Here is a 27,662-nt window from a genome sequence, read left to right on the forward strand (position 1 = left end):
TAACAAAATGATTTATTTTATTCACAAGGTAGGTTTATTAACAAAAAAAAAGAACTTGATAAATATTAAAATAAATAGAAAATTATTGTTCGAATACAAATATATCCTGAAATAATGTACTACCTCATAACAAATTGTGCTACACTAACTAACATTAACAAATATCACAACTTATAAGTAGTTACTTTTTTGCTGTGCAAATTTATAAGGAAGATACATGTTTATACTGTTATATTGTTTTCATTTAGTATATAAAAAAAACAGTTAAAAGCATTATCCATATTACTTTAACATAAAACACCTTATGATCGAAAAACAAAACGGGGTCAGTGATGGCTACGAAATGAAGATCGCTGTCATTTTATATGTAAAATTATATGGGGAATAATCGATGCTCATTTCCAAGCAAACTGGACGCCGTTTTTTTTTCGATCATACGGTACCTATTAAGTATCATATGGTATGAAATGCTAAAAATACTATCAAAAATAATTTTAAAAAACTTACGATTTATAATTCCTTTACCACTATGTAATCAATGTCTGTCAGAACTGTCAATTTGACATATGTGTGTCTTAAACATATTGTGAAATATGTCAATCTGACATACCAATGTTAAAACTTTTTTTAAAATACAATTTGTAGTGAGAATACTTAAAATATCTACCATACGATTGAAAAAAATGGCGTCAAAGACTGTCAGAAATAACAAGTGGTGATAAGTTTGGTTTTAAAAATGGTGTTATTCCCCAGCCCTCTTTGACGCCGTTTTTTTTTCGGCATATCATACAGTATAAATCAACAAAAGTAGATATGTCTTTTTAGTTTTTAGTCAAAGCTTGGACTAGCTAAAATAAAAATTTCCCATACATAAATATGTAATAAATTAATTATTAATACTATATCGATTTTTCCAACTATTAAAACTGTTCTATGATTCCAAAAAGTCCAGAATTATACCCGCCACTGAGTTACCGTCGTTTAGGTGCAAATGGTGCGTGCCAGGTACCTTGTGCCTATCCAGTCTTTTGGCACTTTCCTGGATTTTGTCCAGAACTATGTCGTAGTGGTCGGGAACGTCAAATTTGTAGCCAGGAACGGCCCTTATGTTCATAACCTTAAAAAAATATAATATAGACAAATTATTGGGCTCTGCCACTGCCGTTCTTTAAAAGATCAGCCTGGGGGCGGACTTTTGTTTACTTCATCAGCTGTACATACTTAGATATTGGGTTAGATTCCGTTTCATATTTTGTCGGTTGATTTTTGGTTTTAACTCTATGATTTTTGGTATTATTTATTATTGTAGTGCAAAAAACTAATTATATTGGTGTTTAAGTGACATAAACTACTACCAGATATATGGTCACTCTCGGTTTCGCATAAAAAAATAGAAAAATTGAAAAATTACACGTTGTGTAAGTGATTTAACCTAAAAGTGCCCATACATTTTTTACTCATCGTGATTTTTATGTGTGTTTTTTAAGACTCTAACAATTCATCAATAAACCCAAGTAGCATTTGGACGTTATCTAACGTCGGGTATACGTCGCGTCCAATAAACCCGATGTCGGGTACCAACGTCGGTTCGACCGCCTGACGACCCTTATTTGCACCTAAATGGGGAATACAGATTCGGGTCGCCTCGACGTCGGTATCTGACCTGATAGGGAATGTAATTCTACCAATTACCAACGTCGTAATACGTTGGAATTTAATATTCTCCCATGATGGTATTAATGAAAACTGGACAATTATGTTTATTTTATTCATATTGTGGAATCTCCACTCAACTGTTGTTGGTTCAGCTTCGATAGATTCAAACACGTAAGTAGGTATTATGATCTGGGAAAAATAAAGAATATGTTGCATTAAAGATCATGAAAAAGATTATTATTTTGAGTTGAAATTTTAAAAAGATTTTTGTAGAGACAAGACTGATACAGTTTAAAAGAAGAATGGGTTTTTTTGTTTGATAATATCCTTGTATATGAATTTTAAAAGTAGCTCAACCTAAGACGTTTATGGATGTAAAGCACCAGATGGCGGGGCGTATTTCACAGTCTTTTACTAGAGAAAAATATTTTTTGTTACTCTGAATTTTGAAGCGGCCAATAAAAACAGAGAAAATAAAAATCGATAATTTTCGGACTGTGCCAATTGGTTACTAATCGACCAGATACTTTTTGTCTATTAGATATGCTATAAAAGCTGGTAATTATACAATTCGACCATTGTAAATACCCGACAAATTCCGCAAGGCCGACGAGGTCGATGTTTTTCACTGATAAGAAAAAAAAATGTTTGTTTAGATAATTTTCGAGATATTTTTTCTTTCTGAATGCACATTTTAAAGTATTTTATATTCTTTGTCCGCTTGATCTATTATACTGGTCGCACGTATCGAAGTTTTATTTCTTGTAGTTTTAAAATATTTTCTTGTTTCTTTGTAGTTGTAATGTAAAATTAGATTAATTTATTAAGTTTGATTATAATGTTTAGTGTAGACTACCAGAAGAAATTTAGTAGTGTTTTTATATTTTATTTTGAAGTTAAGTAGTAGGTGAAGGGGTAATTTGGTTAATTTTTCTTTATGTTTGATTAATTAATAAGTTTGATAATTTGTTTAGTGTAGAATACAAGAAGTAGTTTGTGTAGTGTTCTTGTAAGAGATTATATTCATTTATTTTGTAGTTGAGTAGAAGGTGAAGGTATTTGGGTATTTTTTTCTTTTTGTTTTTCTTCTAATAATTATTGTAGTAGTTCTTTTAAATATTGTGATAGATACATTATAATCTTCCTTCTACTTTTCTGGTAGTTGAATATACGAAAAAAATCTGATCAAATTTATTTTAAATGAAATTAATCTAGTCTTATTAATTAATCAAATTAAACTAGTCAAATAATATTAATTGCAATCAATTATTAAAAAATATTAATTATTTTGGAAAATAACTTTTGAAATGGAGTATTATTGATAAAATTTAGCCAATTTTTTTTACCCAGTAGCGTATTTCAATATGATCTTATCATTTATCACTGTATAATAACTTTGTTGTGGCAGAAAAATATACCAGTTAGTTTCAAAATATTATTTTTTTTTCAAACGTCACAAAAGTATTAATTTTTGCGACGTGATTGACAATATAAAAAAGTCATTTTAACGCCTAGGCATAAAAGTAAAGCACTTTACGCCTAAGCATAAAAGTATGAAAATATATTATTAAAATGACATAAGTCGTGGTGACCAACCTGCGCAATATCATACCTTGTTTTTTTGTATCATGATAATTACTTACAAGATATGAGTTTTAAATATTTTTTATATTATTTGGAATGTTTGAAATTGTTTAAAACATTATTTGTGGCGTTTGAAAAAAATAGCATGTTTTATTCGGAGTAAAAATGACTTTTGTGCTTCGGCTGTATGTCAAACCTACAGTCTCGCCACGAAAAGTGTCATTTTTACTCCTAATAAAACAATATACTAGAAAATTTTATGGTTTAACGGGCTTTGTGAGTTAAAACATAATGATATTTTCAGTTTTTATAATTCTTGATCGAAAATAAACGGCGTCAGCGATGGCTATGAAATGAAGATCGCTGTTATTTTATATGTAAATTTATGTGGGAAATGTCGTCGATCGTCATTTCCCTGCCAACTGGACGCCGTTTTTTTTTCATATGGTACAAAGTTAAAGCAAACTTGGCTCTGACCATGTTTTACGCTAAGAAAGATTTCGTGTAATAAAGATTTTAAATGGTGTATTAAGTACATAATATTTATTTAAATGTCAAATAATATTATTGAAACAAGTGCCAAGTTTTATTTTTAATTAAGAAAAAAATTGTATAAACGTTTTGTTTTCAAAAAAAAAATTATCTTAAATTCGTAAAACCTCAATTTAGAATAAAATGATCGAAGAATGAAATAAAATTTTATAGCCCTGGGTCAAATCGAAATAAAGTAAGTGTATGTAACTTTTTTTAAATATTATTAATTACCAGTAATTAGCATTAATGTACCAATATATTGAAATTTGTTATTTCTTTGTTAAATACGGTTTAGAATCCTTAAAATAACAGCAAAAATAATCGAAAATCAACAATGAAATAATACCGTATGATCGAAAAAAAACGGCGTCAGTTGGCTTGAAAATGACGATCGATGACATTTCCCATATAATTTTACATATAAAATGACAGCGATCTTCATTTCATAGCCATCGTTGACGCCGTTTTTCGATCGATCATACGACTGGAGTTTGTTTAAATTTCTTAATCAGCTGAGCCTATTATAGTTCGCAAAATCCGAGCTATATTATTACATTACTCTCAGGGAAATACCGCAAATAATCGATATTTTGACTCCGTCCCTAATCACATGCTTCATTCTTTTAAAGCTTTACGATTTTTGTTCACCAGAGACAGCATTTTTGTCGAGGAGGTTGACCAACTTTAAGAATATATAAACAAGGATAATATATAATGTATGTCAAGTTGTCAAGCATAACATATATTTGTTCAGTAATTTTTTAATGAATAGTGTTGATTATTTATAATACCAAATTAATATCAAATATTTAAGTGATGGCTGAATACAATATGAATAAAATAACAATAAAATTGGTATATTTGCATAATACAAAATTAAGTTTTAAGAATAAAGGTGTTACTAAAAATACTAAGAAATTCATATTTATTTGTTTTAATTGGTCTAATGTTATTTACATTTTATGTAAGAATTATACCGTATCATCGAAAAAAATCGGCGTCTAGTTGGCTTGGAAATGAACATCGATGACATGCCCTAAATAACTGTACACATAAAATAATTAACTAGAATTTTACAATCTTGGAAAATTTGATATTCTTGAATCTTGTTTCTAAATATACTAAATTTTTTGATTTTCTTGGGATTTAGGTTCGGGAAAAACGCTGATTAAGTTTTCATTTGGTTTTTCATTATTTTTATTTGGTTTAAAAAAAAAACGGTTCGGCTAACATTATAGCCTTCATCAGTGTTGTGTCATATGAAAAAAATAGTGTCGAATATAATCCAAAAAATTACATATAAAATATTCATACCACGCACATAATGTTTACTGCGTACTGCGTACTCCATAGTCAATGTAGATAATTTTAGTGTTAAGAATAATAATTTTAAAAAATATGTGGTCATGTTTTGATTAGTTTATATTAGTTTATTAATTGCAGTAAATATTATGAGGTGTGAATTATATTGTATATGTAATTTTTTGGATTATATTCGACACTATTTTTCTCATATGACACAACACTGATGAAGGCTATAGTTAGCCGAAACGTTTTTTTAAACCAAATAAAAATAATGAAAACCCAAATGAAAACTTAAATCAGCGTTTTTCCCGAACCTAAAAATCCCAAGAAAATCAAAAATTTTAGAATAATTTTACATATAAAATGCCAGCGATCTTCATTTCATAGCCATCGCTGACGCCTTTTTTTAGATGATATTGTATTATTTGTAAATATAATTTTTCGAACATTGATACTTGCAAAATATACATATAAATTTTGTGAATGCAAATAATAATACATCACTATTAGTAGATATTGAATGTTTTTTCTTAAATTAGATCGATTTTCAAACCCCAAAATTTAAAATATATTTACATTTTACCCAATATATTATGTAATACATTATTTGTATATTGTAAAACATTTGCTGCATTTGTATGGTTCATAGTTTATTTGCCAAAGTATTTATTACTATAAATAAGTATATATGTTGTAGTTATTAACTGTATATTATGTATATTTCATGTAAACTATATCATTTTTAAAATACAAACCAAAAATCTGAGGAATAATTATGTTTTCCATGTATTCTACAACATATTTATTAATCCGTTATATCTAACTAGCGTGACGTCATAAATCTCGCCCGGAGGCTGATCTTTTAATAGAAGGCACTGGCTCGGCATAGAGACATGGAGGTAGGGATAATGAGCATGAACATGGTGCAGAAAATCTATAATTATTTTTGCTGACATGTTCTATCTGATGTCTATAGGGGAAGATCAAAAGCTATTAGAAGATTATTACATGTTAAATGGAAGAGCTGGAGCATTGTGCTTCTGAATGTTGCTTCACTCCAAATTAGATATTTTGATGTGGTAGGGTTGTTCACCGCATAATATACAGCAATAAATTTAAAGAAAACATTTTTACAAACAAAATTTAAAACTCGTTGAAGGACTATTAGAGCTACAATTTAGATCGTAATACTTACAAGATACAGCCTGTCTTCAAATATTAAAAACATCGGTTAAACATATTAAGTTAGAACGGTTTTTTTTCAGTTTGCACTGAAAATTAGAATCTTATGAATAACAAATAGGTATTTTGAACTTCTAGTTCAGAAATATTGAATCCTGAATTTTTCATTGTAATTCGGCGACAATATAATAAGTATTGTTCTACTATTATGATACCACTTCCTGACGTTCGATTGTGTTCATACCAAGTTCATATCGTATAATCGGGAAATAGCTTTTAGTCATTATTTTCTAGTTTTTAGTATTTAGCTTGGAAATGCCACCGAATATTCCTCATTCTATTTAATTCATTTGGTACTATCATTATTACATCTTTTACCTGATAATTTAGTACAATCTGACGCTCATGGCGTTTCTGATTAACAACTCTCTTTGAGATACTGTATCGCGGTGATATTAATAGCCTAGACTCATGACGCTCAGGAGGTACCATAACGCTAACAACTCTATTACGTCTCTCGTTTGATGGCGTTCCAGCCTAGACTTATGATACTCAGGTGTTTCTTCGGTTACATTGTAATATGATGTCACGTTGTGATATAGCCTGGACTTTAATGAGGTACAGGTGTTTCAATACCATCTACCAGCTGCCTTTGTCTCTCACGTTGTGCTATTAACCTGGCATCATTTTGATGAGGTGTTTCTGCTGCTAACCGTTCTCTTCGTTTCTGTAGTCGACTATAGGTTTCATTTCACTTTCTTTTGCACGTTTCGTTCTATACTTTTCTTTCGCCTTTTCGAGCCTTCTTTTCGTTGTATAGCAGTTTCGTTTTTATTTTTGTTTGTTTTTTTATTTATTGTTTCCATGTTGTTCCCACGAGTAATGGACATTTTAACGGTCGACCCCCAGAGGTTCAGTAGAGGGGCAAGGCTATGATATACAACAAAAGAGGCGCCCAATCTTGAGGAAAACGCTTGCGACATTACATTTTAGCCACCCTAATGCCATACAGTATCTCAGCACATTTTAATATATTGAACTTAACTTGGGTGGTAAAGTGCTACCGCTAACTATAGGTACCATATAATCACCTACCATTTCATGGCGTTCTAACGTCACAATTTGGTATACTACGGATCTTGGACATGCAATATCATGCCCTCACCTAATACGCCATTTTGTAACGACGTCCATCTTATATTACAAATTTTGATATAATCACAGTATTCTACTAGTGTAGCCCTTTCATTTGGTATACCCATATTGAGGGGGTTGTGGAAAAATATGTTTAATTAATAATTTTAATTTATTTTACGAATTTTAATTTATTGTTCGATGTCGTGACAGCAACTTTTATGCCGAACTAATATATTATTAATTGTACCTGTGTCACTTTTTTAAAATCTACCTAGGTCTATATAAATAACGTGGCAAACGGAAGAAATTTGTTATTATAGTATTTTTTAGTCAGTTAACATTTTTTGTACTGCATTTTAATAAATTATTTCCATTATTATTAAACTTATATTTCATTACTAACGTTCCAGCATTAATAAATATCACTATCCATCGCCCTGTATATTATTAATTTTAAAGGTAATTAAATTTATTTTCTTAGTTAGCATTATAAGGTAGTGTATATTAAAAATGTATATGTTTTGTATTAGCTCTTTCATTTCGAGTATTTTTCTGTTGCGTAGCTAGATATTCTGTGCTATAGGGGAAGATCAAAAAGTATTAGTGATTATTAGGAGTTAAATGGAAGAGCTGAAGCATTGTGTTTCTGAATGTTGCTTCACTCCAAAATTAGTTTGGTTATTATTTATACAGGGTTGTTCACCGCATACGATACGAGTATTGTAGCTAAAAGATTAGATTTTTACAAAATTGTAAGTTTTGGACTCGTTGAAGGACTATTAGAGCTACAATTTAAAAATAATTTTACAAGATACAGAGTGTCCCAAATATGTAAAAAATATTATAGTTGTATTTTTTTTTTAAATGGAACACCCTGTATATTATTCTATTTTTAAATTCTACGATTGAAATAAAGGTAACTTTGATTAAGGTTTATCATACTTAAACCTTACCGTTTTTGAAATATTTTCAATTTTGTAAAATTGTAGTAAACAAATGTAAGGCTTCATTTCTCCAAGGCAAGGGTATCAAAGTTTTTAATATTACATATTTACTGAAGATTATGTATTGATCAGATATTGTGTTGCAATAATAAAAATTATACTTTCTTATACAGAGTGTCCAAAAATTTATATTAAATAATTACTAGCTTAAAACGGCAATAACTTGTTTAATTTAAATGGAACATCCGTATATTTTACGTGATTCAGATGCACAATTTAATTGTCTATCAAATTGTATTATACCATTTTTTACCTGTCTCTTCAAGTTTTCGTAGAAAATGCATTTTCTTATAATTTAGATCTCGTATTAAAAGAAATACGTGCGCTGTGTTGTCAATTTGTTCAAGATTAAAATATATAGGTAAATAAAATTAATAAAAAAGATAATGAAAGAATAATAAAGCTCAAATTAAGTAGGTACTTAAAATGTTCATACTTAATAATAGCCAATATCAACGCAAGTAGTAAAAATATTAAATTTTCTGTATGATGATGAAGTAATAAAATAATGTTTACCTCGCATTTGATCCTAGAAGCAAGCTCCAAGACCTGGTCTAAAGTTAAAAACCCTAAAGCTGCCAACTTCAGTCGCGGATCCCTGGTAAAAGTATACCCATCTTTGTCCCCTGCAGGTTTCATACCTCTTTTCAATAAAATTTCACAGCTTTCTTTATTAATTGAACCTAGAAAATGTGTGAGATTCTTTGGTACACTACATATTAGAATATAAAATTCAACAATATAATATATATATATATTAGGGTGTACCAAAAAAAATACTTGTTTTTCCTTTCTAGTTATCGTAAAAATATCGTTCAGGATGATTTGAAAAAATATTATGGTAAAGTTTAAGCTCTAATAATTATTAATACTAAAGAGGTGTCTAATCGTGATTTTCTATTTCCCATTTAAATAACACGGGGAAACAAGTTTTTTTAATTTTATTGCGTTCTAACAAATCAGCGTTTTGTAAAAATCAACACATATTCTTATAGGAAATTGAATGGTCTTCAAAAAAGGTCTGATATGAATTTTCATTTAACCGACTCGTTTGAGAGTTATTGAAGGTTAAAGTTCAACTTCAAAATCGTATATGAAAACATAATTTTTATGTTTTATCACGAAATTTTTATTTTTGAGCCGTTGCGTTGCTCAAAAAGAAAAAATATGATATTTTATGTTTTCGATCCATTATTTCGTGATAAAATATGATATTTTATGTTTTTGAGTCATTATTTCTTGATAAAATATGATATTTTATATTTTTGAGCCATTGTTTCATAAAAAATATGATGCTTTATGCTTTTGAACCATTATTACTTGATAAAATATAATATTTTATATTTTTGAGCCATTATTTCGTAAAAAATATGATGTTTTATGTTTTTGAGTCATTATTTCATGATAAAATGATATTTTATGTTTTTGATCCATTATTTCGTGATAAAACATGATGTTTTATGTTTTTGAGCCATTATTTCGTAAAAAAATATGATATTTTATGTTTTTGGTCCATTATTTCGTGATAAAACATGATGTTTTATGTTTTTGAGCCATTATTTCGTAAAAAAATATGATGTTTTATGCTTCTCAACCTTTATTTCTGGATAAAATATGATATTTTATGTTTTTGAGCAATTATTTCGTAAAAAAATATGATGTTTTATGTTTTTGAGTCATTATTTCATGATAAAATATGATATTTTATGTTTTCGATCCATTATTTCGTGATAAAATATGATATTTTACGTTTTCGAGTCATTATTTCTTGATAAAATATGATATTTTATATTTTTGAGCCATTATTTCGTAAAAAATATGATGTTTTATGTTTTTGAACCATGATTTCATGATAAAATATGATATTTTATGTTTTTGATCCAATATTTCGTGATAAAACATGATGTTTTATGTTTTTGAGCCATTATTTCGTAAAAAAATATGATGTTTTATCCTTTTGAACCTTTATTTCTGTATAAAATATGATATTTTATGTTTTTGAGCCATTATTTCGTAAAAAAATATGATGTTTTATGTTTTTGAGTCATTATTTCATGATAAAATATGATATTTTATGTTTTCGATCCATTATTTCGTGATAAAATATGATATTTTACGTTTTCGAGTCATTATTTCTTGATAAAATATGATATTTTATATTTTTGAGCCATTATTTCGTAAAAAATATGATGTTTTATGCTTTTGAACCATTATTTCTTGATGAAATATGATATTTTATATTTCTGAGCCATTATTTCGTAAAAAATATGATATTTTATGCTTTTGAACCATTATTTCTTGATAAAATATGATATTTTATGTTTTTGAGCCATTATTTCGTAAAAAAATATGATGTTTTATGTTTTTGATCCATTATTTCGTGATAAAACATGATGTTTTATGTTTTGGGCCATTATTTCGTAAAAAAATATGATGTTTTATGCTTCTGAACCTTCATTTCTGGATAAAATATGATATTTTATGTTTTCAGCCATTATTTCGTAAAAAAATATGATGTTTTATGTTTTTGAGTCATTATTTCATGATAAAATATGATATTTTATGTTTTTGAACCATTATTTCGTAAAAAATATGATGTTTTATGTTTTTGAGTCATTATTTCATGATAAAATATGACATTTTATGTTTTTGAGCCATTATTTCGTGATAAAATATGATATTTTATGGTTTTCAGCCATTATTTCGTGATAAACATAAAAAACTGTGCAAGTTAGTATATAAAATTTGAAGTTGAACTTTAAACTTCAATAACTTTCAAACGAGTCGGTTAAATGAAAATTCATATCAGACCTTCTTTGAAGACCGTTCAATTTCCTATAAGAATATGTGTTGATTTTCATAAAATGTTGATTTGTTAGAACGCAATAAAATTCCAAAAAAATTGTTTCCCCGTGTTATTTAAATGGAAAATAGAAAATCACAATAAGACACCTCTTAATATCAATATTAAGAGCTCAAATTTTACCAGAATTTTTTTTTTTCATAATACTGAACGACGATATTTTCATGGTAACTAAAAAAATATGTTTTTTTTGTGCACGCTATTATATTGTGTAGCGCAGATAACTAATAAGTAGAATAGAGATTATAGCAATATTATCGAGGTATAACCTGTCAATTGACATTAAAAATAATAAACCTCTAGTTTCAAAAAACATTTAGTAAACTTTTTCAAAACAAGGATAAAAAAACTTGTTCGTTTTTTAAAATAATGCACAATATTTAAATAGATTTAAAAAAGAACTATAAAATACAAAAAAAAGTTAAATCTAATTTTAATTTTTAATATATTTTTTTAGTTCTCTTAAATTCAAATTGAAAAAATATGATACACCTAGAAACTTTTATTTATTGTTATTTAAATTATTTAATTTTGGGTTTGGGTATCTATGGGGGCATACCACTCATTAACTGTGTAAAATAATGCTGGAATTTGACCTAAAACCGGCGTAATGTAACCTTTGAAGGTATTCGTTTTTACCAAAAGCAATTTAAATTATATTTAACAAGTCGTATCCTACCTAAAAAACAATGTAAGAAAAAAAATAATTTGTTTTATAAAATATACAAACATATACGTGTCTCATTATGTCGATTTTATTTTTTTTTAACAGCAAACCAGAAAGTCGTTGCTTTTTTCCCCTGTAGGTCATTTCATTTATTTAAATTGCTGACGTAAGTGAATATATTAATTGACATTGAAGTATATATTCGTCGAAAATTCTCATATACAGGGTGAGTCAACGATAGATAAAGTGCGTTATCTCATTTGTTTACGAGGTTTACAAAAAATGTTTTTTTTTTAAAATTTAAATATAAAGGTTATAGGGAAGCTTAAGATACACATTTTAAAATTATGATGGAGTATACAGGGTGCTTCAAAAAATGTAGCGGATATAACATATGTTTTTAAACACCATATATTTTATTGTATTTTTAGATTCTGCGTAAAATTCTATATACTTTACTTATATCTAAAATTAATAGTTTTTGTAATATTTGAATTTGTTAAAACAAATGTTAGATTTCAGTGTGATAAAAAACTGTCAGTGATGTCATTGTTTGTGAAGTTGGACTATCAAAATTTGGTAGGAGAGTTATATAGAGATGAAAAAAATATATGTAAAGATATTTTAGTTAAATGCTACAAGGTGTTCAAAAATATTTATAAATTTCAACTAATTAAAATTAAATATTCTAAAAATTTTTAGATGGTACACCCTATATTTTTTTAGGTTTTCCGATTTTACAACTTTTGTCATGCCATTTAAAAAATTTGAGATTTTTTAAATTTAAGTAATTCAAATTCATAAATATATTTTCATCTCCCTGTCATATCTCTAACTAAAATATCTTTACATATATCTTTTTCTTCGTTTCTATAAAATTCTCCTATAAATTTTAGTTTTCCAACTTCAGAAACAGTGGCATCACTGACAATTTTTTACCGCACTGAAATCTAACATTTGTTCAAACAAACTGAAATATGTATTACAAAAGCTATTAATTTTAGGTATATAACATTATATATGAAAAATTTATAGAATTTTACGCAGAATCTAAAAATAAAATAAAAGTATTGCATTTAAAAAAAACATACGTTATATTCGCCACACTTTTTTGAAGCACCCTGTATACTCTACAATAATTTTAAAATGCGTATCTTAACCTTCCCTATAACTTTTATATTTAACGTTTTTTGGTAAACCTCGAAACAAATGAGATAATGAACTTTACTCCATCATCGTTGACTCACCCTGTACATTATTGTATTTTTATTCATATGAATATTTGAGTAGTAGTTAATATATTGTAAGCGTTACTGAAAAATAGTAACACTAAAAGAATTACCTTTGTGGGCATCTTCTAAAATATCTAACATGTCTTCATAAGAATAGCAAGGAACTTGATCGGGTGTTAAATTTTCGTAGGCCAAAAATTTATCAACAGCTCCACCCAATACATCACAGGAACGTTTTATGTCTCTTACAGACGGACTAGCTAAAGAAAGAAAGAAAATATGCTTTGAACAGAACGAAGCAACAGATCAATCACAAAAGAACAGAACCATAGACTTAAAATAAAATATAGACTACACTATTTACATCTCAACGCGGTCAAACAATCTTTTTTGTATACATGTTTACTTCTGGGTACAGTCGACCGAGCCTTCCTCATCCAGCCTATGTTGTCACGTCTTTAATATTATCAATATTTTTTTTCTTGTTACACACATATATTGAGATATTAATACTACAGTTTAATAAAGTAGGTTTTAATATTCCATAGATGTATTAAATAGTCCTTATACTACTAAATTATAAGTCGGATACTGTTTAAAAAGGATAAGTTCTTTACAATATGACAACACCGATTAGAGACGAGGGAGCCTATTAATTCATTTATTACCTTGTAGTACGCGTCGCACGTGTGCGGTAAAACTTTGTTGCCGCTATGTCCCCGGCTGTATTAACGCATTTTCTTAGCTTGTAGTCCTTAAGTGTTTATTTTATTGAGATTTTCTGTTCACGAACTATAAAATATGGTTCGCCAGTGCCAAATTTGCAAGAAATTTGACTTAAATAATCCATTTAAGTCTTGAAACGACTTTCGACCGGTAGGCAACTCTCAATTTACCCATTGGGAGTCAGTGGCGTTGTTGTAGAAAGGCGCTTATTTAGATAATATTTTAGTAAAATGTAAAATCTGAATTTTTTCTCTTACATTACATTATTTACTTACTTACATTGTAACAAAATCATAATTATAACCCTGTTAATAATTAATAATGTTTTTATTAAAATATTTTCCGGTTTATTCTAAAATTATCTTCAGAATCTAAAATAACATACAAGAATTTTTAAAATTATATTACATTATGAAACAATATTTTTAATATACCGGGTCGTCTCAAAAGTGGCTCACCCCCTATAACTTTTTTATTTTTTCAGATAAAAAAAAACAGATTTGTATGTTAGTAGGTATATGACATAAATTAGGATTTATTGACGTATTCAATTGTTTTTGGTCTCTTCCTTTTTCACCGAAATGATTACATCTTTTGATTTTTAAAGGCACCCTCGGTATATTGCTACTTTATTCGATAAAATATGACACTCTGAATAGAATGACATATCATATGTCAACTTTTGACGTTGTCGCTTAAAAATAAATCGTATTTTAAATTTCAATCCAGGGTGCCATGGTGTTGTTAAAAACACTAAGTTTTAATCAAGGAACCTTGGAAAAATAGTTTTGATCGTCTAATAGGTTTCGTGTCTTGTATAGGCCGGTTAAAAGATGTACAAATCGTATTTTTAATCATACATATGTCAATTTTTTCAACTGGAACAAGGGTGACTCATTAGCATATTTGGAAAAAGCATTTTTTTATGAATATATTGATACCACCGAATATTTCGAGTCAAATTGTCGTTATGAACCGCGTGTTACAATTACAATTAAATCATATGCGAAAATGTCAAAAGTTGACATATGATATGTCATTCTATTCAGAGTGTCATTTTCTATCGAATAAAGTAGAAATATACCGAGGGTGCCGTTTAAAAATTAAAAGTTATAGTCATTTCCGGTGAAACAGGAAGTGACCAAAAACAATTGAATGCGTCAATCAATCCTAATTTATTTCATATACTAACATACTAAATCTTGTTTTTTTATTTGAAAATGTAAACAAATTATGGGGATGGGCCACTTTTGGGACGCACCCGGTATAATAAAGACAGTACCGAGTTGAATAAATGTAGTTTCTATTTTATCCACTTCCTATCACCTTCCCTGCTTTAATGGAACAGATTTATGTTTTCTCTAATTTACATAATAAGACATCACTTATCCAGAAAAAAAATTACAACAATCATATTTTTTTCTCTCCCTGTCGCCGATTCTATTATATCTGTGGAATAGATCCTGTTTTGATTAATATTAGGGGTTGCAAATGTTGGACTAAAATTAATAATTTATTATTAATTTCAAAAATTACGCAATTTCGATTATAAAATTTCTTCTATAACGTGTATTTTATTATTTTTTATCCTTTTGGACTCTTTGAAATTGTTTTTTCTAAACTTTTATTTAAAAAACCTGTCCTAAATCTTAATAAAATATAAAAAAGTTTAAATACGATACATTTTTAATTTAATTATAGCTTCATTAAAATAAAAAAATACCCGGCTATGATACGGAGAGTTCAGGTGTACTTGAAAAACGAAAGACAGTGTTGTGTTTCTCGGCAGAGTTGTCAGGGAACGACCGTTACGACAGAGACAACCTATCTATCGCTCGTGTCGCACTCGTTATAACCTAAAACAATAACACAACAATAACAAGACAGTGTCTGACCGCATGTTCCAGCTATTTATGAATGAGATGCTCAGTCTATATTTTATTTTAAGTCTATGAACAGGACACTTAAAAGTTAGTCTAAAATATACATAACTACCCTGTAGAAAAAATATATGTCTAGACCCATAAATGTTAGAATTAAAGAACATAAAGATTATTTAAGAACGGGCGATTTTCACAAATCTAAGATTTGTTAGCATTCATGGGACACAGGACACCAACTAAAACACTTGATAGAAACTACGAAAGGGATGTCCGAAAAAATATTTTATATGAACACTATTAAATTGGTCTTATCAAGGCGATTTATATTTTTAAATTCATTTAAATTTAGTATGTTATCTTTTAATATGTTATCTAAAATATAATATGACTTTAAAATTTGATTTTAAACGGAAATCAGCATTTGAGATGAATTTTTATCTATAGACAGACATATTTCTATCACTTCCTATTCAAAAATTCGAAAAAAAAATTTAATATTCCAAACATAATAATTAGTCAAATTGTTTAATAAAAAACTTATTCATTTTATCACTTTCATTAATATTAAACATTAAAATTTTATATTACAATAGGCAATTTAAAATGGTTGCTATGGATCTAAAAAAAAACTGTTACATTTTATAAAAACCTCAATTTAAAAAAAAAAATAACAATAGTAACTTGTAAACGTCAATAAAAAAGGAAATTTTAAACTATATGCAAATATATTAAAATTATAATCAGATGAATCAATGGCAGTAAAAAGTTTTCTACAATATACATAAAAAATTAAATAAAAATAGCAAATTTCGTAGGCACGGAATCAAAATATATTACATACCAGTTAAAATATTTCCTCTAAATTAAAAAAAAACATTGGTATATAATATGATATACAGGGTTGTTCACCACATACGACACGGAATATTGTAGCTAAACCATTAGATTTTTACAAATTGTAAGGTTTGGGTTCGTTGAAGAACTATTAGAACTACAATCTAAAAATATTTTCACAAGATACAGAGTGTCCCAAATAAGTTAAAACTATTATAGTTGTATTTTTTTAAATGGAACACCCTGTATATTATTATATTTTTAGATTCTACGATTAAAATAAAGGTAAATTTGATTAAGGTTTATTACACTTAAACCTTACCGTTTTTGAAATATTTTCAATTTTATGAAATTGCAGTAAAAATTTTAAGGCTTCATTTCTCCAAGGGTATTTAAGTTTTTTATACTAAATAATTACTGAAGTTTATTTATTGATCAGATATTGTGTTGCAATAATAAACGAAATACTACCTTATACAGGGTGTAGAGATGAAAAATTTTATTAAATAATTACTAGCTTTAAACGCCAATAACTTGTTTAATTTAAATGGAACACCCTGTATATTTTACGAGAATCAGATGCACAATTTAATTGTCTATCCAATTGTATTATACCATTTTTTACCTATCTCTTCAAGTTTTTGTAGAAGTAGCATTTTCTTATAATTTAGACCTCATTTATCACTATACCCATGGAATATTGACATTTTAGTATTGTGATTTTGTTGTTTGTGAGTGCTTTGTCGATGAAGCTGTTTTTGGCTTTTTGTACAATAAAGCGTTGTTTGTTGTTAGATTATTTTAAAAATGTAACAAATTTTCAAAGAGTACTAAGTACAAAGAGATACTAATATGGTCGATATAATTCGCTTATTTACAAAGACTTAAATAGTTTTCTTTTTGTAAAGAAATGGGCTTACAATATTATTATTTTTATCACCTGTATATTTTGTACACATGTTGCTGTGTAAAAAAATCTAAAATGTCAATATTCCATGGGTATAGTGATAAATGAGGTCTAAATAATATAAAATGCATTTTCTACGAAAACTTGAAGAAATAGGCAAAGAATGGTATAATACAATTTGATAGACAATTAAATTGTGCATCTGATTCAAGTAAAATATATAGGGTGTCCCATTTAAATTAAACAAGTTATTGCCGTTTAAAGCTAGTAATTATTTAATATAATTTTTTGAACACTCTGTATAAGGTTGTGTAATTTTTATTATTGCAATATAATATCTGATCAATAAATAATCTTCAGTAAATATTTAGTATTAAAACTTTTAATACCCTTGGAGATATGAGGCCTTAATTTTTTTACTGCAATTTCACAAAATTGAAAATATTTCAAAAACGGTAAGGTTTAAGTGCAATAAACCTTATCAAATTTACCTTTATTTCAGTCGTAGAATCTAAAAATAGAATAATATACAGGGTGTTCCATTTAAAAAAATACAACTATAATATTTTTTACTTATTTGGGACACTCTGTATCTTGCAAAATTACTTTTAAATTGTAGCTCTAATAGTCTTTCAACGAACCCAAAACTTACAATTTGTAAAAATCTAATCGTTTAAGAGTTCACGGAGAATTGTAGTCTCCGTGTCGTATATGGTGAACAACCCGGTATTTGATTTAACTTACCGATATCTATACTAATATACTTCTTAACTTCATCTGGATACACTGCAGCATACAGGAAACATATACCGCCACCTAGCGAATGTCCCATTAAAGTTACATCGTTCCATTTGAAGTGTTTCACTATTCTTCTTAAGTAGTGTATGCCGTCCCACCAAAGATAGTATTTATGACCTGAAAAGACACATCTTTTTCTGTCATTTATGGGGGGTAACATCGAAAAATTACACATTTTTAAAAGCAAAAAACAAATATTATTGTATATACTCTTTAGAATAACAGATAATAATCACCTACAATATTTAATTTTATTTGAAAAATATTTTTAGAATTATTTAATGATCCTAGATATTTAATATCATGCGATTTTTTAAAGCTTTTATATAAACAAATAATATAATGTCTATGATTGTTTAAATACAGAAACAGTAATATTTTTAAACAATACCCTTTATCTGTTTTAAACAATACCCTTTATCGAGTTTATTAATTAACAAAATGGTGTGCAATTTACAAAAAACCTTGACAAAAGTTAGGTAGATTACAATGGAAAAACAATTAATCAAGATAAAAAGAATAGAAATGAAGGTTTCCATTTGAAACAGTCGACTTATTGTACAGGGTGGGTCAAATTCGACGCTTTTAAATGGAAACACCCTTTTCTATAGGATATAGACGAAAACTAATACTGGTGTCTGGAGCTCAATTTTCCTCAAAGACATGATGGTGAAAACCGCACATCAATATCTGTTACCGTTTCGGAGTTACCGGTTGTTTTTCAAAAATGTGCATTTTTAACAAATCGCTGTAACTTTTTTACTATGGAAAATTTTGTATTTCTATGAAAACATTTCCAAAGCACCTTTTTACGTAGAATTTAATGGTTTAAGTACAATTTTTTTAAAATTAATAATATAAGAGTTATCAACAGAAAAATTGATTTTTTATTTGGGACACCCTCTATATTTTTAATTAACTAAAAAGAATTTAAAATTACCTTTCCAAAAATGTAGCACACTTGATATTTTGTTATACTCCCCTTCGAAATACAGAAATTTTAAAAGTTCGCCACTTTTAACTAGTAGCCTTGTATATAAGAATATATAAACAAGGCTAGTAGCACAGAATATCTAGCTACGCAACTAGATATTCTGTGCTAGTAGGCTTTGGACCCCTTATTGTTGATATGCCCTTAATGGAATTATATTCAGCCAGTTTCAAGAATAATTGAATAGCTAACCAAGATCCCAGCCGTTGGCCGTCGAGGCCACCTGACTTAGTGCCCATGGATCTAATCCTATGGATATATTTGCGGAAGAATAAAGGTTGCTTATTCTTCCGTATAATCTAGACAAGAATTAGAAATACTTAGCAGTTATGAGAGGGTGTATCTTTCACCCCTACTGAGTTAATCAATTCCGCGAGAAATGTTCGAAAACTGCCCTGTCCATAACAGAAGACGGTCGATATGTCGAACACCTGTAGTGTGTACATCTCCTATAGAAAAGTGTGTTTCCATTTAAAAGCGTCCAATTTGACCCACCCTGTACTTTTTTGAAAGTAATTTTATCAGCACCCTGTATAATATTTAATTAATTACCATACACATTTATGTAGGGCAAAATCTTGTATAAAAATACACATCACTGCTGAAAAATGTATAATTTACTTTTGCTCTACAAAATGTCACAAAATTAAAAAAAAAAATAAAAAACAGCCAATCTTAGATATCGAAAGTATAGTTTATATTTAAAATAATCTAATTGATAACCACTTCCGGTACTTTTTTTTACTTTTTTAGAACACACTGTATGCTTTTTATAGTGATCAGTCTGTTTTATGTGTATGTATGTAAATAATACGAGAATTTTATATGGTGTTTTAGTAATCGTTGGTAATTATTTAGTAAAGGCTGAGTGAAAACGTATATTAATTTATAAATTGCTAAAAAAAATATTAAATGATCCTTACTAAAGTGTCATTTAACTAAAAAAGTTACTGATAAAAAAACTGTCATTTAAAAATGATCAATCTTTGAATAAAAAGATTAAGGAAGGACCATATCAACAAACTTAGGTAGATCACGATGGTGAATTAAGATGGTTGAAATTTCGGTTTATCATTACGTTATAATTTGATTTAAAAGGTAAAAATATTATGTAGGATACACTCAATAATTTGCTGGTTTTGTTTTACGTTATATTAGAATTGTTAAAAAAAAACAGCTTAATGGCAAATCAAATGTGTTGAAAAAAGATGAAAGTTGGGTTGATACATTTCTTCTACGCGGTATTGCCGGATTTTGCATAAAAATTTCAAACCGGCATCACTGTGTGCCGCTTTTTATTTTGTCCCTTCGACTGTCAACCGGTCATTTATATTTATCTCTATGGCATGCGTTAAAATACAGACCATAATATGGTATAGTTACTTACCTGTAAAAATTTTTAGAAAATGTTTAATGACATCTGTGTGATCACCCTGTACCCTGTATAATACAGGGTTGTTCACCACATACGACACGGAGTATTGTAGCTAAACGATGAGACTTTTACAAATTGTAAGTTTGGGGTTCGATGAAGGACTATTAGAGGTACAATTTAAAAATAATTTTACAAGATACAGAGTGTCCAAATAAGTAAAAAATATCAAAGTTGTATTTTTTTAAATGGAACACCCTGTATATTATTACATTTTTAGTTTCTACGATTAAAATAAAGGTAAATTTGATTAAGATTTATTATACTTAAACCTTACCGTTTTTGAAATATTTTCAATTTTGTGAAATTGCAGTAAAAATTTTTAGGCTTCATTTCTCCAAGGGTATCAAAGTTTTTAATACTAAATATTTACTGAAGTTTATTTACTGATCAGTTATTGTGCTGCAATAATAAAAATAATACTACCTTATACAGAGTGTCTAAAAATTTATTTTAAATAATTATTAGCTTCAAACGGCAATAACTTGTTTAATTTAAATGGAACACCCTGTATATTTTACGAGAATCAGATGCACAATTTAATTGTCTATCAAATTATATTATACCATTTTTACCTATCTCTTTAAGTTTCCGTAGAAAATGCATTTTCTTGTAATTTAGAACTTATTTATCAATATACCCATGGACTATTGACATTTTATATTATTTTTAAAGATGTACCAAATTTTTAAAGAGTACAGATACTAATATTGTCGATATAATTCGTTTATTTCATTAACAAATAAAAAACTGTTTAAATATTTGTTAAAGAGGACCAATTAATATGATTCCAGTATTCAAACTACATTAACTGACTGTTTGCGTTGATTAATAATAATTGCTCCAAATACTAAAAAACTGAATTTTGTATGGGCATTAGACAGTGTGATAAAAAGTAACACCTTAAAAATTATATTTCATTTTTTAATAAATGCTTATTTATAACAACAGAGACTTTAATTTGATAACTTATAATTATATTGATTTCTGACTCAAATCCAGATTTATTTATAATAATTTATTAACGAACACAATTAAGTATGTAATTAATTAGTATATGGGCGGAAATAATGGTGTTATATTTAATTAATGGTATACTCTTTTATAAAGATTTAAATAGTTTTCTTTTTGCATACAAATGGGCTAGTAATATTATCGTTTTATTAAAAACGATAATATTACTAGTCTGTACATTTTGTACATTTGTTGCTTTAAAAACAATCTAAAATGTCAATATTCCATGGATATATTGATAAATGAGGTCTAAATTATAAGAAAATGCATTTTCTACGAAAACTTGATGGGATAGATAAAAAATGGTATAATACAATTTGATAGACAATTTAATTGTGCATCTGACTCTAAAATATACAGGGCATTCTGTTTAAATTAAAGAAGTTATTGCCGTTTGAAGCTAATAATTATTTAAAATAAATTTTTAGACACTCTGTATAAGGTAGTATTATTTTTATTATTGCAACATAATAACTGATCAATAAATAAACCTCATTAAATATTTAGTATTAAAAACATTGATACCCTTGGAGAAATGAAGCTTTAAAATTTTTACTGCAATTTCACAAAATTGAAAATATTTCAAAAACGGTAAGGTTTAAGTATAATAAATCTTAATCAAATTTACCTTTATTTTAATCGTAGAAACTAAAAATGTAATAATATACAGGGTGTTCCATTTAAAAAAATACAACTTTGATATTTTTTATTTATTTGGGACACTCTGTATCTTGTAAAAATATTTTTAAATTGTACCTCTAATAGTCCTTCATCGAACCCCAAACTTACAATTTGTAAAAATCTCATCGTTTAGCTACAATACTCCGTGTCGTATGTGGTGAACAACCCTGTATATGGAATTCATTGTAAAGCAAGTATGACTATGTATTTAATGTTTCCAGGCCTGTATAAACTATTATATACCATATATGGCGTATACAAATGACGTAAAATATACAGGGTGGTCCGAACTGTATTCCGGAAACTTAAGAATACTAACTTAAATTTAAAAATAAGTACCATTACTCGTAGCGATTTTTACCAAGAGACCTTTTTTACGTAAAAAACGTCATAAATGTATATTTTTTTACTTGGTAGTTTTATACAGGTATGAACGAAAAGTTCTCAAACTCTTCAAACCAGTTAAAAATATGTAGGTGGCGCCCTCTACAAGTAGGAGTCATATTGACATCAAAATCAAATTTCTCATGTCAAAAAACTCCAAGGCGCAAATTTTCATCCAAATATTGACGTTCCTTCAGAAATTATTTGGAAAAAATCGAAATAAAAATGAAATTTCTACACCCTGTATCTCCGAAACTAAGCAATTTAGGACATACATTTTTACTTATTTTATCTACAGAATATGCTGCCGAAATTTCCGGTATACAGTTCGGACCACCCTGTATAAGTATCCATGTTAAAACTAAGTATTATTCCATTACTTAAAATAGCTAATAAATTATAATGAAATTAGGGATATAGGAATCATTCATATGAAAAGTTGAGTGCCTAATTTAACAACATATTAACATTATACATAATAGGTATTGTATGTATATGCCTTTCCATTACGTGTTCTTTGTTTCTAACGTAAATATACAGGGTTGTTCACCACATACGACACGGAGTATTGTAGCTAAACGATGAGATTTTTACAAATTGTAAGTTTGGGGTTCGATGAAGGACTATTAGAGGTACAATTTAAAAATAATTTTACAAGATACAGAGTGTCCCAAATAAGTAAAAAATATCAAAGTTGTATTTTTTTAAATGGAACACCCTGTATATTATTACATTTTTATTTTCTACGATTAAAATAAAGGTAAATTTGAATTTGATTTATTATATTATACTTACCGTTTTTGAAATATTTTCAATTTTGTGAAATTGCAGTAAAAATTTTAAGGCTTCATTTCTCCAAGGGTATCAAAGTTTTTAATACTAAATATTTACTGAAGTTTATTTACTGATCAGTTATTGTGTTGCAATAATAAAAATAATACTACCTTATACAGAGTGTCTAAAATTTATTTTAAATAATTATGAGCTTCAAACGGCAATAACTTGTTTAATTTAAATAGAACACCCTGTATATTTTACGAGAATCAGATGCACAATTTAATTGTCTATCAAATTATATTATACCATTTTTTACCTATCTCTCTAAGTTTCCGTAGAAAATGCATTTTCTTGTAATTTAGAACTTATTTATCAATATACCCATGGACTATTGACATTTTAGATTATTTTTAAAGATGTACCAAATTTTTAAAGAGTACAGATACTAATATTGTCGATATAATTCGTTTATTTCATTAAAAATAAAAAAAACTGTTTAAATATTTGTTAAAGAGGACCAATTAATATGATTCCAGTATTCAAACTACATTAACTGACTGTTTGCGTTGATTAATAATAATTGCTCCAAATACTAAAAAACTGAATTTTGTATGGGCATTAGACAGTGTGATAAAAAGTAACACCTTAAAAATGATATTTCATTTTTTAATAAATGCTTATTTATAACAACAGAGACTTTAATTTGATAACTTATAATTATATTGATTTCTGACTCAAATCCAGATTTATTTATAATAATTTATTAACGAACACAATTAAGTATGTAATTAATTAGTATATGGGCGGAAATAATGGTGTTATATTTAATTAATGGTATACTCTTTTATAAAGATTTAAATAGTTTTCTTTTTGCATACAAATGGGCTAGTAATATTATCGTTTTGTTAAAAACGATAATATTACTAGTCTGTACATTTTGTACATTTGTTGCTTTAAAAACAATCTAAAATGTCAATATTCCATGGATATATTGATAAATGAGGTCTAAATTATAAGAAAATGCATTTTCTACGAAAACTTGATGGGATAGGTAAAAAATGGTATAATACAATTTGATAGACAATTTAATTGTGCATCTGATTCTCCTAAAATATACAGGGCATTCTATTTAAATTAAAGAAGTTATTGCCGTTTGAAGCTAATAATTATTTAAAATAAATTTTTTAGACACTCTGTATAAGGTAGTATTATTTTTATTATTGCAACATAATAACTGATCAATAAATAAACTTCATTAAATATTTAGTATTAAAAACATTGATACCCTTGGAGAAATGAAGCTTTAAAAATTTTACTGCAATTTCACAAAATTGAAAATATTTCAAAAACGGTAAGGTTTAAGTATAATAAATCTTAATCAAATTTACCTTTATTTTAATCGTAGAAACTAAAAATGTAATAATATACAGGGTGTTCCATTTAAAAAAATACAACTTTGATATTTTTTATTTATTTGGGACACTCTGTATCTTGTAAAAATATTTTTAAATTGTAGCTTTAATAGTCCTTCAACGAACCCCAAACTTACAATTTGTAAAAATCTCATCGTTTAGCTACAATACTCCGTGTCGTATGTGGTGAACAACCCTGTAGATGTATTGGTCATGAATTAAAATTCAATATTCTAGAATTTCATACTTATTATTCCTAAATATATTTAACAGGTATTTCATCTTATTTCCAAAACAACAGTGTACTTTTTTTGTCCATTTTTTTTCTTAATATTTTTTTTTATTTAAAAAATATCTTCTCAATTAAAATCAAATTATTTTCTACTAAATTATATTAAAAAGTACTCAAAAGAATTTACGGAATAAAAAATGTTAACTAACATCTTAATATGACGTAAATCTTGAGAATTTTCCTTCGTTTTGACATTAATTATTGACATCTTGTATGGCAACACTGATTTTTAAACATTATAAACCTAGACAGCAGACATAAAAATGTTCTGTGGTAGGCCTTGTATTAAAAACGAAATACTAATTTACAAAATACCGTATGATCGAAAAAAAAAACGGCGTCCAGTTGGCTTGAAAATGAACACCAATAACATTCACCATATAATTTGACATATAAAATGACAGTGATCTCTCTTTTGACATTATCAAGTCTACCATGTTAATAAAAGTTTATTTGCAAATCTATACAATTACTGATAAAAAAACTATCTATAAAATAAATGACAACAACCCCAAATTATTTTACTATTACTCACCTTGAGGTAGATGTGATGACAGGCCATGTCCAGGCAGGTCAATGCACAGTAAAGAGTATCCAGCTGACTTCAAAATGGGGGCCAGCTTGTCAAAAGTGCCGCTGTTGTCTTGCCAACCATGTAGGGCAATGATTGGCTGGACTGATTTAGAACCCCACCATTTTCCTATAGTTAAAATAGTATTTTCTTACTTAAGACAAACTATATAGGTATGTATTATTTGAGTATCTTAACTTAAAGTATTATATTTCAAAGTAATGTCTAGGTTTGTTGATAAGGATTTATAGTTACAGACAAAATAAAATCATTTTCTACAAGAATAATTGAAAAATTCCACACACACATTTTAAAATAAATTATTTTTGTCTTGTTATCTTTCACAGACACTTATTTAAACAACTCTAAACTCCCCATTGTTCTAGATTATAATTAAACAAAAACATTTACTTAAGTTAGACTATTATTATTAAATAACTACCCACTTTAAATAATATTTTTTATTTAATAATAAACTTGACTGATATGAGGTACTTAAAATATAAATAAATATGAAATTTATAGGTTTGTGACCTGGACAAAATTATAATACTGTATGATCGAAAAAAAAACGGCGTCAAAGACGGCTGGGGACTGATAATCAATGCTAATTTTGACGAGGTCAATCTCTAGACGTCATTGACATAAAACTTGTCAAAAATTAACTAAAAAATAAATGTGTAAAAACCATTTTTACTCAATATAAAAATAAATTACAAACTTAAGGGCCATTAAAAAATAAAGAAAAGTACAGGTTAAATAAATGACGTCTAGAGCTTGACCTCGTCGAAAATTACCATAGATATTCATTTCACAGTCGTCTCAGACGCCGATTTTTTTATGATCGTATGGTAGAAGCAATATACCTACTCCTAGACTAGTGTGTGAAATAATAAAAATATATAATTTTTTACCTGCAATATGACCCCATGGCACAGGAATCCTTATTTCCTCATAATCATTCAATTCTTCAAGATTTTCATCTGTAAAAAATAAGCTATTTTGTAAAACTAATTTCTAATAAAAATAATTGGGCATAAAATTATATTTAAATAATTAAATAACTTATTATTAGTTGATGACAGATATAAAAATACCTATTATTAATGATTTATACCTCTAATTATATTATTTATATAAAAATTATACCTAATTACCTTTAGATTTTCCATTAGTTACAATTTCACTACTCATTGCGATCGATGCGAAGTATATCAGCGATATAACCGAATGTAAGGATGATTTCACACTTTTAAATCGATGAGACAAAACCTTATCTACTAAAATAAATTAACTATACTAATTGCACAATGTAAAATGTAAGACACAACTATACAGACAGAAAAAACCTTTGGAACATGAAGTGATCATATCATTTGCACTTTCTAAAATTTCAGTTTAAATCATACGCGTTCCAGAATTAACAAGAATAATACTCGAACTGTTGTCTTTTTCTGTACCACGTAAATTAACAAAGAGAAGAATGTAAATAAATTATTGTTTGAAATTGTGAATGTAGTCGAAAGAGGTTACGTCAAATTGTTTGACGTAAAGCGTCCTTGATCTTTGATTTCTTTCGCACGTGAGATTAACAACATTGTTGCCAAATTTTGTTATTATTCTTAAAATCCCATATGAAAAAGTGTAAAAATCACAATTATTTGGTAAGTATTTTATTAAGATTATACAATTATATGTAAACATAATTACTCGAAATTTATTTACTGTAATACCTTCACACCTTAATACAATTAGCCTTATAATTAATCAATATAATTAATGACCAAAAACGTCGA

At 27.5% G+C, this 27,662-nt stretch overlaps 1 protein-coding gene across 1 annotated transcript; it reads right to left on the minus strand.

Moving 5' to 3' along the window:
- Positions 1-27,385, minus strand: LOC115880993 (probable serine hydrolase). The gene is made up of 8 exons (XM_030898342.1): positions 27,207-27,385; positions 27,024-27,146; positions 26,781-26,849; positions 25,831-25,995; positions 18,259-18,429; positions 13,275-13,424; positions 8,919-9,085; positions 1-1,117 (listed from the first exon to the last, which is right to left on the minus strand). The coding sequence occupies exons 1-8, from the start codon at positions 27,235-27,237 to the stop codon at positions 932-934; spliced, it is 1,062 nt and encodes a 353-aa protein (XP_030754202.1). The 5' UTR covers positions 27,238-27,385; the 3' UTR covers positions 1-931.
- Positions 27,386-27,662: the final 277 nt, after the last annotated feature.

This window comes from Sitophilus oryzae, unplaced genomic scaffold, assembly GCF_002938485.1.
Source record: "Sitophilus oryzae breed Bouriz unplaced genomic scaffold, Soryzae_2.0 scaffold_1693_pilon_pilon, whole genome shotgun sequence".
NCBI classification, from domain to species: domain Eukaryota; kingdom Metazoa; phylum Arthropoda; class Insecta; order Coleoptera; family Curculionidae; genus Sitophilus; species Sitophilus oryzae.

Coding starts and splice junctions, on each gene's coding strand:
- LOC115880993 (XM_030898342.1), bottom strand. CDS start 27,237: ATGATCACTTCATGTTCCAAAGGTTTTTTCT. Junction 27,147..27,206: donor ATGTTCCAAAGGTTTTTTCT/GTCTGTATAGTT, acceptor AATTTATTTTAG/TAGATAAGGTTTTGTCTCAT. Junction 25,996..26,780: donor GCCATGGGGTCATATTGCAG/GTAAAAAATTAT, acceptor TTTTAACTATAG/GAAAATGGTGGGGTTCTAAA.